The sequence below is a fragment of the Macrobrachium nipponense genome, chromosome 49 (assembly GCF_015104395.2).
Source record: "Macrobrachium nipponense isolate FS-2020 chromosome 49, ASM1510439v2, whole genome shotgun sequence".
NCBI classification, from domain to species: Eukaryota; Metazoa; Arthropoda; class Malacostraca; order Decapoda; family Palaemonidae; genus Macrobrachium; species Macrobrachium nipponense.
Window position 1 is genome coordinate 17839089 of NC_087224.1, and position 16987 is coordinate 17856075.

Consider the following 16987-nt stretch of genomic DNA (forward strand, 5'->3'; position numbering starts at 1 on the left):
AAAAAATTCCGCTGACTACTGAAACCAGCTGGCAGAAACAACTGATTTTCGTACGGTGTTGGTTCCTCACACCCCCGATAGTGGGCAGGGGGTATCACCTGACCAAAACAAACTAGCGCTACCGCGAATTTCAAAAATTCTAGCCGCTCACGGTTTTAGAAACTATAGCTATGTAACTACCTGGTAAGTTGCATACATAAAAATTATCTTTGTTCATAATACAGAATACAGCACATCAACAACATAGTTTACTAAATGCAATACATGCATGTCAGTATACACATGCAGGCTAGCCTTGTAGACTAAGCTTACATATCAACTCCACTTAAAAAGAGTACCTTCTTGAATCTAACTTTACTGAATTCGACTTACTGGCAGCAAAATTTGCAGATTTTTGTCGCTAGACAAGCGTTATAAAACTGGATCGCTGATAACCAGGGATTGTCTATACAGACGATCCTCTACTTACAAAGAAGTTATGTTCCAAATGGCAGTTCGTATCATGAATTGTTTGTAAGCCCAATTCGATATACGTACTCAAGAGTCACTACATACAGTATCAATTATGTTTTTCCATACAGAAGCCACATACATAATAGTACTGTGCTGCATTTTATAATATAATAATATCAAACTAGTTTTAATTTACAATTGCTGTTGTTCATATCTCTGAAAGTTCATAAGCAGATGCACGTCTTATCCTGTTGTCCTAGTAATATGTATTGTTAGTTTTTCTGCCATACTGCAGCTATATTAGAATAGGAGAGGGGGTCTTATATTCCATCAATACAGTAACTAAAGATAATTTAACATTATGTGAATGGCCTTTGATATATAATTCCCCCCAAATTGCTTCATGACCGAAAATTACCATTTTAAAATAGAAAACTTGAACTTTCTTTCCAATTACCCTACATTTGCATGACCTGCATAGGTACAGTACATGATGCATATTATACTGTACGTATTATAAGTATAATATACATATAGAACTTTACAGAATACAGTACAATAATGCCATAATAAGTTGCAACCAAAATAAAAAGTTAAAAGAGGCAAATTAGTGAGTTTCACTAAAATAGTGTTACACTGTGAGTGCACTCAACAAAGACGCTCAGTACATCACTTTGTATCATGGATACTGATACGAAACAATATGTGTAATAAATAATAACAGTATTATTATCATAATACTGTATATCACTTATATGCAATTAAGTAGTCAAAGTAGCACTACAAGTTGATGAAATGTGATGTGTCAAAACTGCTATATCACTGCATACTTGTGAACCTACAGCTTAACACAAAGATGAACACATACCAATCAATACAAGTGTTAAACCACGAGTTGCTAATGAAATATTTCTCTTATTACATCTCAATCTCGGTTCCAACCGCATACGTTACACTAATGGAAATGATCTGACACCATGATACTGGTTTTGGTTAAAAATTTTTTTAATTGTTACCAGGCTCCGAATGCCCAAACTTGATTACGGTAATGAGATCCATTCTGCCCAAAATTGCTACACAAAGTAACAGACAAGATTAATCATAAGGGTTTTACCTTGAGATGAAAAGCTTTTGGTAAAACAAGAGAATATTTATATATGGATGAAAAAAAAAATTGCCTTTCCTTAGGGTTTGGGATGGGAAAAGAATTTTAAAAGTTAGTAATAAGGGCCCAAATTGACAAGGGGCACCACAGCCAAGAAATAAAAAAAACAACCTTATAGAGCATTTCCTGACAGTACTGTGTAAACGACTACTAGTAGTTCACAGGAATAATTCAAGACTTACGCAAAAGACATACCTATCTTGGTGGGTGGAAATAATGCCTTAATGAATGATACAAGGTAACTTGACAATTTTCAGACCTGGTTCAAGACTGAAAAACATGGTTGGGTCTTCCACTGAAGAGTAAGCACCAAGTTTTCTGAAGGAATTCAACAAAATTATGAAAATAACAAGAGAATACTCATGAACAATGACTATATACCAATAATACAGCACCTTTCCTGAAAATAGGTGCCCAATCAAGGAGTGTCATTTTGTGGTAAAGCCAGGAATTTAGCCAATCCCATCCCATCAATGCTGGTCTCATACCCAGATAAATAGTTAGGGTAGAGTGTCAGGAAAGGCATCTGTCTATAAAACAACTAACAAAACCAATCACAAAATGAGCCATTCAATAGAAACATCCAAAGGAGGCTCATTGAAAACAGTGACTGAGCTGAGGTGATGGTGATGGTGTGTGGGTAAAGCCTGGACAATGGTGTTGTACTACCATTCCCAGTGTATTAAGAGGAAAATTCAGAATATTTCTCCATCTTCAAGAATGCTCACAAAAATCCTGTGATTTCTGCTTCTGGCAAATCTCATTGAAAAAGCTGGTTTCCCCTTTCTGCCCATCTAAATCATTTTGTTTTTCCTCTTCCACATCTGAGTGTCAATCTCTAAAGCAGCTATTGTGCTAATCCATGATGAACTATACTCATTCTCAAACTCTGGAGACATCAAAGTGAACTCTAAGGGACAAAATGATGATTCATATCACAAGTCACAGTTGATACAATCCCCTCCAAATGAGAGGCTTTGAATGTTTACTATCTTGAAGCTAACCTCCCTAAAGGCATCCTCGTTTTGTTTACTTAATCATTACCAGACAATAAGTTTATCCTATTTGCAATGACAGCACTTAGAGCAGCCACATCTTCACAACCAAGGAGAGTCAGGATCAGATAATTGAGCAGACACCTTCTGAAGCCTTCTAACCAGTATCAGATACTGGACATAGCACCAGGCACTACCAACAAGGTAGGCAGTCCATGGTTAATGGAGATTCCATTCCTGGCCGAGTGCCGCCAACAGAAAATCGGCAATAATAGCACTATAACCCGCTCGACAGCGCCGTTAACCAGAGATCAGGACTGCTGCTAAGCAGAGATTGCCTCCGAAAATCCAGTTAATGACGTTTCTAGACAAGTGGTGTAAAACCGGATAACCATTGACCAATGCTGCAAGTAAGCGGGGAATGCCTTCTATACATTTTTCTTACCTCTTTATTGAGCTGAACCAGGTCACCCTGTGAGACAATGATGGAAAAGCATAAACAACAACAATACAAAAGCTCTCTTGGCTAAGGATCCAGATGTCACGATCTTGGAGAAGCTAACTGATGGGAACAGCAGGTATTTGACCAAAATAAACAGAGTTGAACAATGTTACATGCTGACCTTTTTGTACAGATCATCCAGAGTAAAAAATTCATCCAATGTAAAATAATCATAATCACCAAGGCTAACACCTTTAAACTAAAAGCCCAGATCCTGCCATATTCCTATCTGGTATAGGCCTTCATCACTACCCTTTTCCTTGAAGTTGTTGGTCTCCCCACTGGGGAATGGGGTTACCTAGCCGCGCCTAACTGGCCGGTGTTGTAACATCTGTGAGAAGACAAAAAATTACAAATTCTCTCTCTCTCTCTCTGTTTATTTATCAGAAGTTACTTTGTCTACAATGGCTAGGCACTTTGTCAGTAGATGGTTTGAAAAGGGTGCAACAAGGATGAGATCTTTATTACGAACAGCTCATTGCTAGTCAAAGGCTGCCCGTAAAGTTAAAAAAAGAGGAATTGCTCATAACTTTTTTAAACTTTTGCTGTTATTTATTATGATCTGTGTATGTATTTCAATAAATATTGCTTAATAATAAAATTTAGCTTCCACTTATTTTTCTTTTACTTAAAAAACCTAACTAGATATATTGCTAAATAGAAGCTATCATAAGTAAAAATTTATTTCAATACTTTCAATATGATGGCCTGGCCAGGTGTCCTTGGCCACTTGTCCTAAAACCTTCCCTGGTGTTTGATCTGCTATTTTCCATATCTACTACTATTCTCCAGTTCCTCTCCTTTTCTTATTGCATTTAGTCTTTGAGATTTCAAAAGATATGCTAGACTCAATGTACATACCATATCTCCCAGAAGCTTCATTTGAAATGTGATCTTCCCAAAGCACTCCAGCCACGATTCTGCATTGTGTCACAATTTTTTAAAATTTCTCTCCATTCTTCTTAAGTACTCATGTCTTAGCTGCTTACTGAAGCCCAGACTTCATATAGAAATCACAGATTTTTGTTTATTCCTCAGTCTCTTTTCACTTATTATTATTTTGGTAGATGAAACCTATTCACACGGAACAAGCACACGGGGCCACCAACTTGAAATTGAAGCTTCCAATGAATGTTGGTTTCAACCTTCTGATCATGATACAGAGCCAGTGATATTTTTTCATCGCCTTAGGGAAGCTGCAAAACTCACAACATCTGAGCAGCATGTCACAACATTAGCGATCGTACCAGCGGACCATTATTTCTGGGTGTTGTTACTCTTTTTCAAATGGCCTCGAATAACTGCCTTGAACAAACTGCTCAGGAATTCTGATGGTCCTTAAGATTAACCATTATCCATCTTCTAAGGAATCTCCCAACCCTTTGCGATATATTTTCATTTAGTTCCTCCTTTGGTTCATTATCCTACAGTTCATATTCATTCTTTTTATTCAATTTCATCTCTGTTCCCATCTTTTAATGCTTTGCCTTCACATCTTGACTTGAACCTTGGCTCTGGAATAATTCCAATGCTACTTCTCCCTCAAAATCAACTCCTGTCCCATGACTGATAATGCATGAGACAAAAATGAAAATTTTTTCATTCATTTGTATTTTTCATAGCTAACAAACCTTCGGTCTTAACATTAGAATAAATCTTCTGGCACCAGCTGGAAACCAGTTAAAAACAATAACAAAAAACTGCTCTATATGCAATGAATCTTTGGCACCTGACATCAAAAGCATAGATGAGGTGGAAGCTGGTTAGAGACCACACTTGAACCCTGTGTCACTTTTAGTCTTTCTTCAACCCCCTTGGAAAGCGGATGTTTGCTTTTGCTCTCCTCCTCCCAAGCTGGTTTTTTCACAAAGCCCATGATTCCTGTTGTGCTTTTAGTGTGTCTGTATGTGTTTTGTGGTTCATTATGGAGTGTCAGCCCATGTGGAATTTCTCTACCAACTGCTGGAGTCTGATTAAAATAGCACAAGGAGGCAACAGGGGACTGCTAATAGGGGTGAAGGAGGTGGGCACAGCCAGACCTGTTCAAGACATCTTTTGATGTTAAAAAAAAAGAATGCAGAGTGAAACCTGCTTAAAATGGCAGATAGAGTAAATAAACAAAGCCCGAGACTGCCAATGCAAAAGTCTTGTTCTCACCAATCAAAATTTTTCATTGCCTTTGACAGTGGTTCTCAAATGCAATCCCATCAAAGCTAATCATTATAAATCTTGTGTTCATATGAATTACAAACCAAAATTATGTCTAAGTGGTACCAACTGGTAATTAGAGGAAAGGACATAGATTCTTGTTATATTATAATTTCTTCAATCTAACATTTTTCATGCTGCACTGCATGAATGTGGTGTTGGCCTCAAATGTTATTGGGAGCACAATGACATCTACACATTCCAGAATTGTGATAAGAATTCACCTTTCCCTTTCATTTTCTCCCATGTTTGTCTCCTTACATATACATTCCTCCTAAAGATTACATTCCTACTAAAGATTACACTACATACTACTGTTCTATCAACATACAATTAACTTTTCAAAACCTGAATAGGAAGATTTTCATGATGACCTCCATTACTCAAAAGCTACACCAAATACAACCTCCCATTATATAAAAATTATTATTATTATTATATTCAAAGATGAACCCTGTCCATATGGAACAAGGCCACAGTGGCCTTTGACTTGAAATCCAAGCTTCAAAGATTATGGTGCACATTAAAAATAACTCGGTACCTTACTCTCTCATAGATGAAATGTTCTAAAACTCATAAAAAGAACCCTGACATATACAGTAATGTTCATATTTACCATATCTAAACTGTAGTCTTCTGCCTTGACAATATCATGGCTAGGTGAAGCACCTTGGCTATTACAATCAGCAGCCTCCCCATCATATGCTGTACAAGGAATTCCTGACTCAGTAATATTCTCTGTGGGATCAAGTTCCTTGGAAACCTTGGAAGGCGATACTGGAGATCAGAGAACAAAAAATTACATAATGTATCATGCCTAATAAAGTAATACAGTATATGTACAAACTTTTCCTTTCTGGGGTCTGGTTAAACTAAATGATACTCATAATAACAAAAATAATCAATTTCCTTACATGACTTCAAGAGAAAAGGGTTAATACTACACAAAATGGGAGGGGATGAAAAATAGCCATGAAAAAAAATGTGTAATTTTAAGTGACATTTACCAGGCTTGGGTAAATATCATATCCATCTATCATATCCAAGTACAGTTGTTAAAATATATGTAATGCACGATTCAGGTGCCTTAGGTATGAAATATTACTCTTTGTTATGCCACAAGCTCTATTACCTCAGTGGCAAGATACATGAAATCCAGATCAAAGGAAACTCAGAAACACAAAACAATGATTGGCAGATTAACAATGAATCAAGTTTTTTGTGAAAGCATTACACCTATTGTTTCAGCATACAAAACTACATGCAGTACTCACCAGGTGCAGGAGACAGACTATCGGGGCTAATATCGAATGTTAGTTGTGGTGTTAACTGTAGAAACCAGCTGCCCTGGGAGAGTTGAGCAGAGATCGGGGGGAAGACTCATTTTCAGCAATTAAATCATTGACTCTTTTCAGGACTTGCGATTTATTGTCCACAACAGTTTCACTATGTTCCTCATTATTTGATGAGACATCTACAAATGGTTTTCCCTGCTGCAAATGTTCCAGCACGACTGGCTTTTTCAAAGAACTGCCAGATTTATATGAGTCTGTTTCTAAATCTTCCCGAGAGGCTATTATCTGAGCAGAACTCGAAAACCCTTCTTCCTTATTTGACTCTTTCTGTTTAATTATACTAGTGAAAAGAGTTGTAGTTTCCTTCATTAATGAAGCAAAAATGCCATTTGATATATCATCTACTTCCCTCTGTTTGGTTAAAGTAGTCCCTTGGGATACCACGTCACTTTGATCCTGTAGTACTTCTTTTCTGTCTTGTATAACAGGAGCCTCCTGTGGAGCTTCAAAATCCTGAGGTGAATCTGCTTCCCTAAATGCTTCAGGTTCTTCAGATATAATGAAGGACTGTCCTTGATCATCACCAAGCACTGACTGATCTCTTTTGAGAATATCTTCATAAGAATGATGAGAATCATATCTTTTATTGCCTCTAACTGACTGAATTCAGCAATTTCTTCACTAATGCTATCATCTGCACTTGTATCTTTGTCCTGATATGAGGATTCATCTGCTTCCGATTTGGCATCAGATGTTGGGATATATATTTCTAACTTCTTTTCAACGTCTTCATCAGCTGGTAATTGAAGATCTGTTGATTTATCATTCAAATTTCCAGCAATTTCAGAACCTTCAGAGTGTTTCACACTTTCACTTTTTTCTACTTGTGGCACATTGTGAGAGGGCTCTAATGATTGTGAAACTTCATCATCCTTTTGAGATGAATTCAGTTTCTTGGGGCTGTGAACAATGGTTTCAGTGCTGGATGCCTGTGACTGACTTTGGTCTGTATCTTGGCTTGATTCACGAGATAAAGAACCTTTCTGAGAGTCAACGACAGAATGACTTGACACCGACTCATCTTCAAAACTATAATCCTCTGATATGGATGTGCTGGACTCTTTTGATAACTCGACTTCTTCCTGAGTGACCTGAGGACTCTCAGATGGAATTTTCCTTGAATCATCCTTTGCGATGTCACTAGGCTTCTTCTCATTCTTCTCACTAGTGTCAATATCAAGCTTGTGAGTTAATTTCTGACTGTCAGAAACTCTCTGAACTTGAGGTTGCGTTCTTGATTCAAACTCTTGTGACTTTGATGGCAATGTATGATCTGGTTTCAAATTCTTCAATCTGCTACTGAAAGAGTGGTCAGATCGACCCTCCTGAGACTTAGAAGATACAGATTGATCAGATTTAGAGCATTCTGACAGAACTGATGTATCTGAAATGTCAGACTTCTCTGGGCTGATTATTGAAGATTCAGATTGCTTCAACTTTTTCGATTCTGCCACCTGGGGTTTTTTAATAAGAGGCCTCACCTGTGATGCTTGTTGAAGTTCTTTTGATTCTTTCTCTAACTCTAGTTTTGCCTGTTGAATATAAGCGTCATAATTTGCTATCTGTTGTCGTAGAGCTTGTTCTTGAGATGTTAGACGTTCCCGACGCAATCTTCGCTTTTCTCGTCTCAACCTATCGGCTTCAGCACGTCGGACAGCTAACTGTTCCTTGAGAGCAATTAGCTTCCCCTCACCATCTGACACGTCAGATGCAGTCTCAGTCTGTGATAAGGTGAAAGAATCATCTGATTCACTAGAATAACGTCTGTGCTGCCGGTGAGGTGACCTAGGAGATAGAGGTACTCGTAGTGGGAGAGGTAACGCCCGAGCTGATGACCTTTGGGTAGATTTAACATCACTAACTCTTGTGCTACTGGAAGTGGTTTCAAGCCCTTGACTCATATTCTTTGAGAAAGACAAGTTTGATTTTAAGCTCCCATTTCCTTCCATTGTGCTTATGTCTTCTTTACTTTTAGAATGCTTTTCTGAAGCAACAGAACTTGTCTGGACTGAGCTCTGTGTTCCTGTTGGCTTACTACCACCTTCAGTATCATCTGAAAAACCTTTTGAGCCAGCTGTTCGATCTGAAACTTTATCACTCAATAGAGTTGGTACATCACTTGTTTTATCTGTCTCTTGTGATTCTGAACTTACAGTTTTAATTGTGCTACCAGAATCAGGAGCAACAGAAGATTTTCTACTAGATTCTCTGACAGATTCAGTTTTTGAACTTGATTTTTTAACTTGCTTGTTAATAGTTTTAGATGTGGATGGGCTTTCATCCCTATGTGAATCTGTTATAACCTCTCTGACTGAAGAACTTTTCTCTGTCCTAACAAACTCTGAAGGTACAGAATAACTCATTTCCTTTCTTGACACAGTCCCCTCATGTTCTGAGACAGAAGATGCAACATCACTTTGAGAAACTGACTCACTTCCAACCTCTTCTGCTACTGAGCTCTGGCTTTCATGAGTGGAAGCATCAACACTTTCTTCAGGAACAGAACTTTCTGTTGAAATAGTGTTTTCGCCAATTCTTGCTGATGTGATGGGACTTTTTTCCCTTTTTTCCCTAGACCTCTTAGTAACCATATCTATTTTTCTCTTTGTTTTTATAGACTCTTTATCTTGGGAATCAAACAAAGACTTTGTCTTTTGCAATGGATCTGCATCGACGGCTCTTCGCTTCTCTTGAAGTCTGGCAGACACAATCCTTTTTCGCTCGTCTGAATGAGATCTACGTTTTTCCCGACCACTGCTGTCTGATAGGCTACTTGACCCTGTCTCCTTGCTTTTAACAGAAAGATGCAAGGACAAGTCCTCTTGGCCCTCACTGGAAGATGAAATGCTAATTTCCATCATTCTCGGTGTTAAACGTGGGGAGCTTGGATTTGGCGAGTGTCCTCTAGAATTAGAAGGATATCCTTTGTTACCTGACGAAGATATACTAGATGTAGTTGCTAATAAATGATGATGCTGTAAAAGTAACAATCTCCTTTGCTGTGCTGCCAAATTTTGAGTTTCAATTAGGCGATGCAAGTGGGATCGCTGTTCCCTTAATTGACGCAGAACTGCATCCTGGCGTCGGCGAAGTCTTGGACCACCTTCAGACTGAAGTGCAGCTATCTTCCACTTTGCTTCTTCAATCAAAGACTGTTCCTGTGATGTTATATAAAAATCTGTGTAAGGTACACATATATATTACAGTATGTATTCTTGAAAATAAACAATGTTCATGTTTTTAATATTGTATGGGACTTGTAAACAGTATTTTACATAAATACATGTATCTTGTAAGCATAAGTAGGTACAGTTATGGACACATTTAGAAGTAACTGATTGAGGATATCTCTGAATCCAAATGACAAGTAATTCAGTATTTTAAATTAAGTATGAATTAGGGTAGGCTGTAATAATTAGTATAGGCTTACAGCATTAGTATAGGCTTACAGCATACTGTCTTAAAATTACCATAACTAACCTGAAGTTTAATGAGAGCTGTTAAATGCTGGAGACGAACTTCCTCCTCCTTCTGAAGAGATTCCACCAAACTCAGTGTCATGCCCAATGCTGTGTGATTCCCCCCTTCCACTAAAGCACTTCCAGGAAAGTTTTTTCCAAGATGAGAAGATCCTTTATAACCAATCTGATTGTCAACTGCTGCAAGTAGGTTGCCAGACACAACCAAAGACAGATCTCCTTGATATTCTTTCTCATTTCTTTTTTGTGGTATCTCAAGTGATTTAGAAGAACTGTCACTCACAGACTCAACTTCAAACGATTCTGAATAATGAACACCTCCACTACCATCTTTCTGAGTATTTCCTGAGTGAGACTTCCTGCTTGATGTCTGACTAACATAAGGCTTTGCACCTACCAGTGATTCTTGAATACTCTGGGACTCTCTGGTAGAACTACCAACTACAGATACTCCTAGTTCTTTAGATGTATTTGGCAAAGAACATGAAATAGACTCTTTTACCTCAGAGGAAAGTATGTTACTACTTCCTCTGCCACTGTTTGATGTTTCAATAACTTCCGAAGGAAGAGATACTGAGCTCAGTTTTGAAATATTTTTTCCAGTACTTAGGTCTGGAACTGATGGGATTTCAGATAAGTTATCTGAGCTTGTTCTAGACTTCCTGAAATGAGGAGCAGGCAACTTTTCCTTACTTCTTGACAATCTCTGACTTCCACTTGAACTCCTGATCTTTTCTTCTTCACAAATAGAACTTCCTGTATTTACTGTGGGTCCTGATGCAACTACAGATTTTAAACTTTCAGCCTCTTGAATTTCTGAATCAGATTTAGTTGCTGTGTAAGAACGAGAAACTTTTGTAACTTCTGATACCACACTCACGGCAGACTCGGATACCACACTCTGGGCAGACTCAGATACCACACTCCGGGCAGTTTCAGATACCACACTCCGGGCAGACTCAGATATTACACTCCTGGCTGATTCTATTTCAGACTGAACTAATTCTTCCACAGAACTACTGGAGGAATGGTTTACAGATGACAATTCTTCAATAACTGAACTCTTTCCTTTACTTACAATACTAACCTTCTCGGAAACAGAGGAATACTCTCCACCACTGCCAGAGGTTTTCTTACTAGAAAATGATTTGCTGGTAGATATTTTTGACTGTGATCTTGTGCCAGAATCAGAATGTCTCTGGCTCTGTGAATTAGATATTGATGTAACCTGACTATGGGTAACAGAACTTTGTGATTCCACGATTCCTGACTGCATCCCCTGTATCTCTCTTAGTTTTTCCCACTGTGATATTGTTGCACCAACTGCTGCAACAGCAGCAGTTGCAATAAATTCTGGCTGAGTGCTGGTATACTCCAGTGGTCTCTGAGAAGCAATCATAATTTGTTCTGCTCTTGCTCGTACTTCTTTTTCCAGTTGATCCAATCTCTCTTTTGCCTCTTTCTCAATTCTTTCTACAGTCGATAACGCCTCTTGTTGTATTTGTAGCTCTTTTCTTCTTCTTAATTCTTTGTGGACTTTCCTTTCCTCTTCCTCCACCTTCTTTTGTTTCTCCTTTTCTACTCTCATCTTTTCATATTCTTCTTTCTCCTGCTGTTGAGCAAGCAAAGACTGAGAAACGGCAAACTCTTTCTCTCTATTTCTAGTAAAAAAATGGAGCCGCTCTGCCTCACACAACTGATTTAAGGCTTCACTGACTGTGTCTTGATACATCAACTCAGCATTCAACCTGAGTCTCAAATTAGCTGGGGCAAAGTGTGGGCCCTCTCCTAACAGATGGTGTGGAGCAACATTTTCATGAGAACTAGTGTGGTTGGACACTTCAGCAGATTCTAAGGTACCCGAGAAGTTTGGGTGCCTCACTTCACCTGTATCATCAGGCGATAATAAAACAGCACCCTTTGAATGATCAGCGTCATTGTCATCCACATCTGAAAGAGGGCCTTCTTCTAGGGTATCATTTTTATTTAAGGTCTCATTTGCTTTATATATTTTTTCTCTTTTGACGTCTTTGTTGTCCAGCGATAAAAGCGAGCCTTCTGCAGCACTCTCTTTCAAAACACATTCCTTGCTAGTCATCCTGGAGCTGTCCAGAAGGATGGCACTTTTTTCATCATAACAACTTTTCATGTCAACAAACATATTTTCTCTTGCAAGCATTCCACTTTTAATTTTTTCTTCAGTTTTCTTCTTTTGTTTCTGTGTTTTGAAGAGAGTTTGAGTTTCCTTTTCTGATACTGATACAACTTCCTTTTCTTCTTTGTCAGATATTGGACCTTCAGTTAAAGTGTCATTAATCATTGAGTCACTGATTTCTTCAACATTTTCCTTGTCACTGTCACTTTCAAAAGGGCTGACGCTTCTCACTTCTTTTAATGGACCTGAACTTTGCTTTGATTTTACTGCACTGGAATCAAGGTCTGGCTTTGCATCATTCATCATAAAATTATCGAGATTTCCCGATTCACTTAACAAGACATAGGGTTTGATCCATTCAGGTAAATCCTTTCTTTGAAATGTATGATTGCACTTTCTTCTGGGTGTGTTCAATTCAAGACCAAGCTCTTCTCTAACTGTCACCCAATCAATTTCTCGAGTCTTCTGTATGTCTTCCTCAGCATTTAATTTGGTAGGCAACTGACGGAAGTATTTGTTATTATCTAAAGAGTTCTTCTGTGACTGTCTTGCCTTTGATAGGCTGGTGGTATTTTTTGTGCTGGACTTGTTCTTCAACAAATAATTTGTTACTTTTCTAACACGATGACCTCTGTACGCTGCTTGAATGCAAATGGCAGCCATTTCAAACTTGTTTTTCTCTGACAGATTAAAGAGGTGACCAGATCTACTCTGAAAGTGATGAGAGGGCACCAATACAGGACTCTGGGACCAGACATCTAAATTATTTCCGGGTAATTTATCAAGAGTTTCCAGTTTTCCATCAGCAAGAGTTTTGTGATGTCTGACAAATCTTGGATTAAGAGCAGCATCCATATCCTTTTGTTTTGGGAAAATGCCACTTCCTAAAGGAACTCTACCACCTGACAATTGAAGAACAGGTGTATCTGGAATTAACAAATTAGGAATTTCTTCTCTGGGAGGTGAAGGGATATTTGCATGCCTAGTCCTTCTTGTTACCTGATCACCCAAATTTTCATTGAATTCTTCTTTGTCACTATTATTACTGATCTGAGTAGGCTTTGGCTGAATAGTTGACGAGTTTCGTAAAAGCATAGCAGTCATCCTTGCTTTGAGTTGCTCTACAGAAAACATTTCTAATTCAGAATAGGGGACAGAATCACTCATCCTTTTGTCTAGACGAGCTTTACCAACACCTACTCCACTTCCCGAAGCAACGTCTTTAGTTCTGACGACTACATTGGGCTCCTTTTCAGCTTCAAAACTGGCCTGTTGTCCTTCATGAGGTGTCACCACACCTTTTCCTTTATTCATACGAACAAACTGTTTGAGATTCATCTCCTCTTCAGTAATCCTTGAAGTGAGTTTCTGAGCCATTTCATCTAGTGCAATAACCCTCTCATCTGGAACTGTATCAACACTAGAACTTTCTGATATGGATGAACTACTACGAATCTCTCCTTCTGATAACTCTAATGAAGTAGGCGTGCTAATACCACTCAGGGATATACTTGAAGATCTTAACTGTTTATCACATTCTTCTATTGTGCGACTCACCAAATCACTGAGAGATTCGCTAGACACATTTTCTAACTTTTTCTTTTTTTTTAATCTCCTGTCCTTACTCCTTTGTTTTTCTGGAGTGCCATTCTGAGCTTCTTTTTGAGTGCTGTGCTCTTTCAGTTTATTCTGATGTCCTTGTTTACTTTCTTCACTTTGAAAACTGTTGCCTGCAGAGTTTTTGGGACTCTCACTAACAAGTTTAGGACCTATATTCTTTTCTTTACTGTAAGTGTTCCCTGCATTATGCTGCTGCATAGCATCATGACTGCAGTCACTAGGGCAACCCCAGTTAGGTGGTGTAGGGGGTTTGCTATTTATCTGAAAAATGAAAAATAATTTTTATTCTAATTTGAAAAGAGGCAGTACAGTGTATCTACAAAACAGCTGGTCAACATTTCTTTAGAGTTGGATTTTGTATTTAGATTACTTTGGATGTTACATAAATTTGCAAACCCTACTTCCTCTTTTCTAAATGAAACAGGCCACGACTAATATTAAAATTACAATGGGAAGTAAGTTGTATAATGGCAGATTCTAAAAGATTTTGTGATAAGATAATCTTTTGATCTTTCAAGAGCTTAGAAGTAAGAATTAAACAGCTTAAATATTCTGTCAAAACTGGGCAACCATCTAAAGCAATATTCATTCAAGTGAAAACAACCACCGGATAAACTGGATTGGTAGTTCAGTAATTCCAAGATCAAAAGATGTCTTATCACTAAATCTTTTAGAATCATCTGCCATTATACAAATTACTTCCAACTGTAATTTTAGTATTAGTCGTGGCCTGTTTCATTTAGACCCTTGTATTTGTAACATGTTTAAGAATGACCTCAAAGATACAATCACAGACTTTAATACAAATTAGTTGCCTTATAGATATTTTCTTTGTATGTATGTTTAATATGTTTTGTGAATATGTTTTTGGTTACCAAAGGTTTGAATGTGGTCAGTTCCTGCCCTCTATAATCCTTTAATTGTCTTGTCTCTGTGTCTGAACAGTTGGACTTAATCTTTTTGTAAACCTCTTAAATTGTACATATGTTTATGTTTGTTTGGGAAGGTTACTAATTCTCCAGGTGTGTTGGATTCTAGGTACTAATCTCCTTATAATCCCTGTCTGTCACTTATAAGACCCTTCCTTGTCCTCTCAGTTTCTCATGTATGTCAGTCAGTCTGCTAGGTAAAGGACGTTGAGTCGAAAGATCTTGCAGCTAACAGTGTTTCACTTTCCTTCGTGGCTTATACCTTTATTTATGCATTTATCAAGTTCCAAACTTTCGTGATTCAGTTATACAGTCTATAATTGTGCACACATGTGAAGGGTAAAAAAAAAAATACAATACCTGGGTGGAAGCTTTTAGCAAAGGGACTTGATCTTCGGTCTCTTTCGCCTTCTTGAGGACAGCGGCTTCTTTAGCCTTCACAGCAAGTTTCTGCAATAAACATAACAGAACTCATACCAGAGAATATGTCTTCCGTAAGCATCTCAACAGTTACATTACAAATTCTACAGAATTCCCAACAAAATAACCCAGGAAATTTGGTAGTTTGTTTAATTGTTCGAAACAGAAAACAGTTGTTGTTAATAGAAACATTGTCAAAACAGAATCAAAACACAAATGTTAGTTGTGGTGTTCCAAATGCTTTCTGTGGGCAGCTGCACCGTGACATAGAAAGTCTACCCAAATTCCAGTTGCCTTTGGATGACTTCAATCAGGATATTGTTCCAAGCTTCCATCCACAGAATTTTGAAGGATTGTATGTCTGTGACCTGTCTCTTCTGTAACTGAAGTTGATGTAACAGTAAACCTCCCATGGTAAATCCATTACATTGAGATCTGAACTTTTTGAGGGCCATTTGTAAGGTTCACTGGGGTCAGGAGTATTGACTGAGCCAAGCAACAGAATGTAAAATATATAATGTAAATCTAAAATTTCCTGTTTTTTTGTGGGTCACCCTGTAGTTAAAAGACCAACGCAGCTTAAACACTTTTTCCCTATCTATTCCTTGTGGTGGTGGTGGTGGTGGTTCGGGTAAACCACTTACAGTGGCTCTTTGTGGTGTTCCCGCAGCTATAAGGGTATTGCTTCTTTCCTTGACTTTCCATCTGTTCCTTTGGATCTTTCCTACTTAGCTATCCAAATTCTCTCATTTTTCACTACTCTGGCTAGCCCTATGAGAGCTCAAAATCAGCTCGGTGGTCTGGTTAAACTATACTTTTATATAATAATAATAATTCACTACTCAAGACATTCATTGCTCACGTAAGAACAAATCTCTTGGGGAAGCCCTGTAAGGGTCTAGATTTGCTACTAAGTGGTCTCACTAAACTAACTTATAATAATACAGTCAGTCCCCGGGTTACGACGGGGGTTCCGTTCTTGAGACGCGTTGTAACCCGAAAATAGTCGTAAGCCGGAACATCATCAAAAATCCGAAGCAAACCTTACTTTTAATGCTTTGAAAACTATGTAAACTGCATTCTTATTACATTTTTCATAAAAAAAACTTCAAATATTGATTATTTTGCATTTTTGGTGTCATATTTCTTCTGCCAGATGAGCGTTGTAGGCGTCGTAACCCTGGAAATAATTTCGGATGAATATAATTGAAAAGCTCAGTAACAAATTCTGATCATATTTGCTACAAAATATTTACTTAAGATTTACTGAAATTGAAGATGCTGTAACTTTTTTTATTTATAGTACATGTCTTTTTTAATATTTCTGTGCAAAATTACAATTAAAACTGACATACTATCATAAAAGATTGGAGAGAGAGAGAGGAGAGAGAGAGAGAGAGAGGAGATGAGAGAGAGAGAGAGAGACGAGAGAGAGAGAGAGAGAGAGAGAGAGAGAGTACATGATCCCTTGAAGTCAGAAACATAACTCAGCCCTGAGCCATCCATTTCCTTGATCTTGGCTAAGTCTAAAAGATGCCACTAGTGAATTTATAGGCTTAAGAAGCATAGGCAGTCCCCAGTTATCGTCGGGGTTTCATTCTCGGTGGGGTGCTGGTAAGTGAAAATCGCCGTTATGGCACCAATAACCGGTTAATCGCACCAATAGGTATGTTATGGTGATCGCCATTAACCGCGTCTGGCAATGA

The 16987-nt window shown here is 38.0% G+C and overlaps 1 protein-coding gene across 1 annotated transcript in view; it reads right to left on the reverse strand.

The window, feature by feature from the left end:
* Positions 1–16987, reverse strand: part of LOC135205254 (uncharacterized) — a 157271-nt gene that overhangs the window by 48650 nt on the left and 91634 nt on the right. Inside the window, 6 exon segments of the mRNA XM_064235604.1 lie at positions 5940–6100; positions 6598–6658; positions 6661–7206; positions 7209–9836; positions 10159–14193; positions 15222–15311. Of these exon segments, the coding sequence (XP_064091674.1) occupies positions 5940–6100; positions 6598–6658; positions 6661–7206; positions 7209–9836; positions 10159–14193; positions 15222–15311 (7521 nt within the window).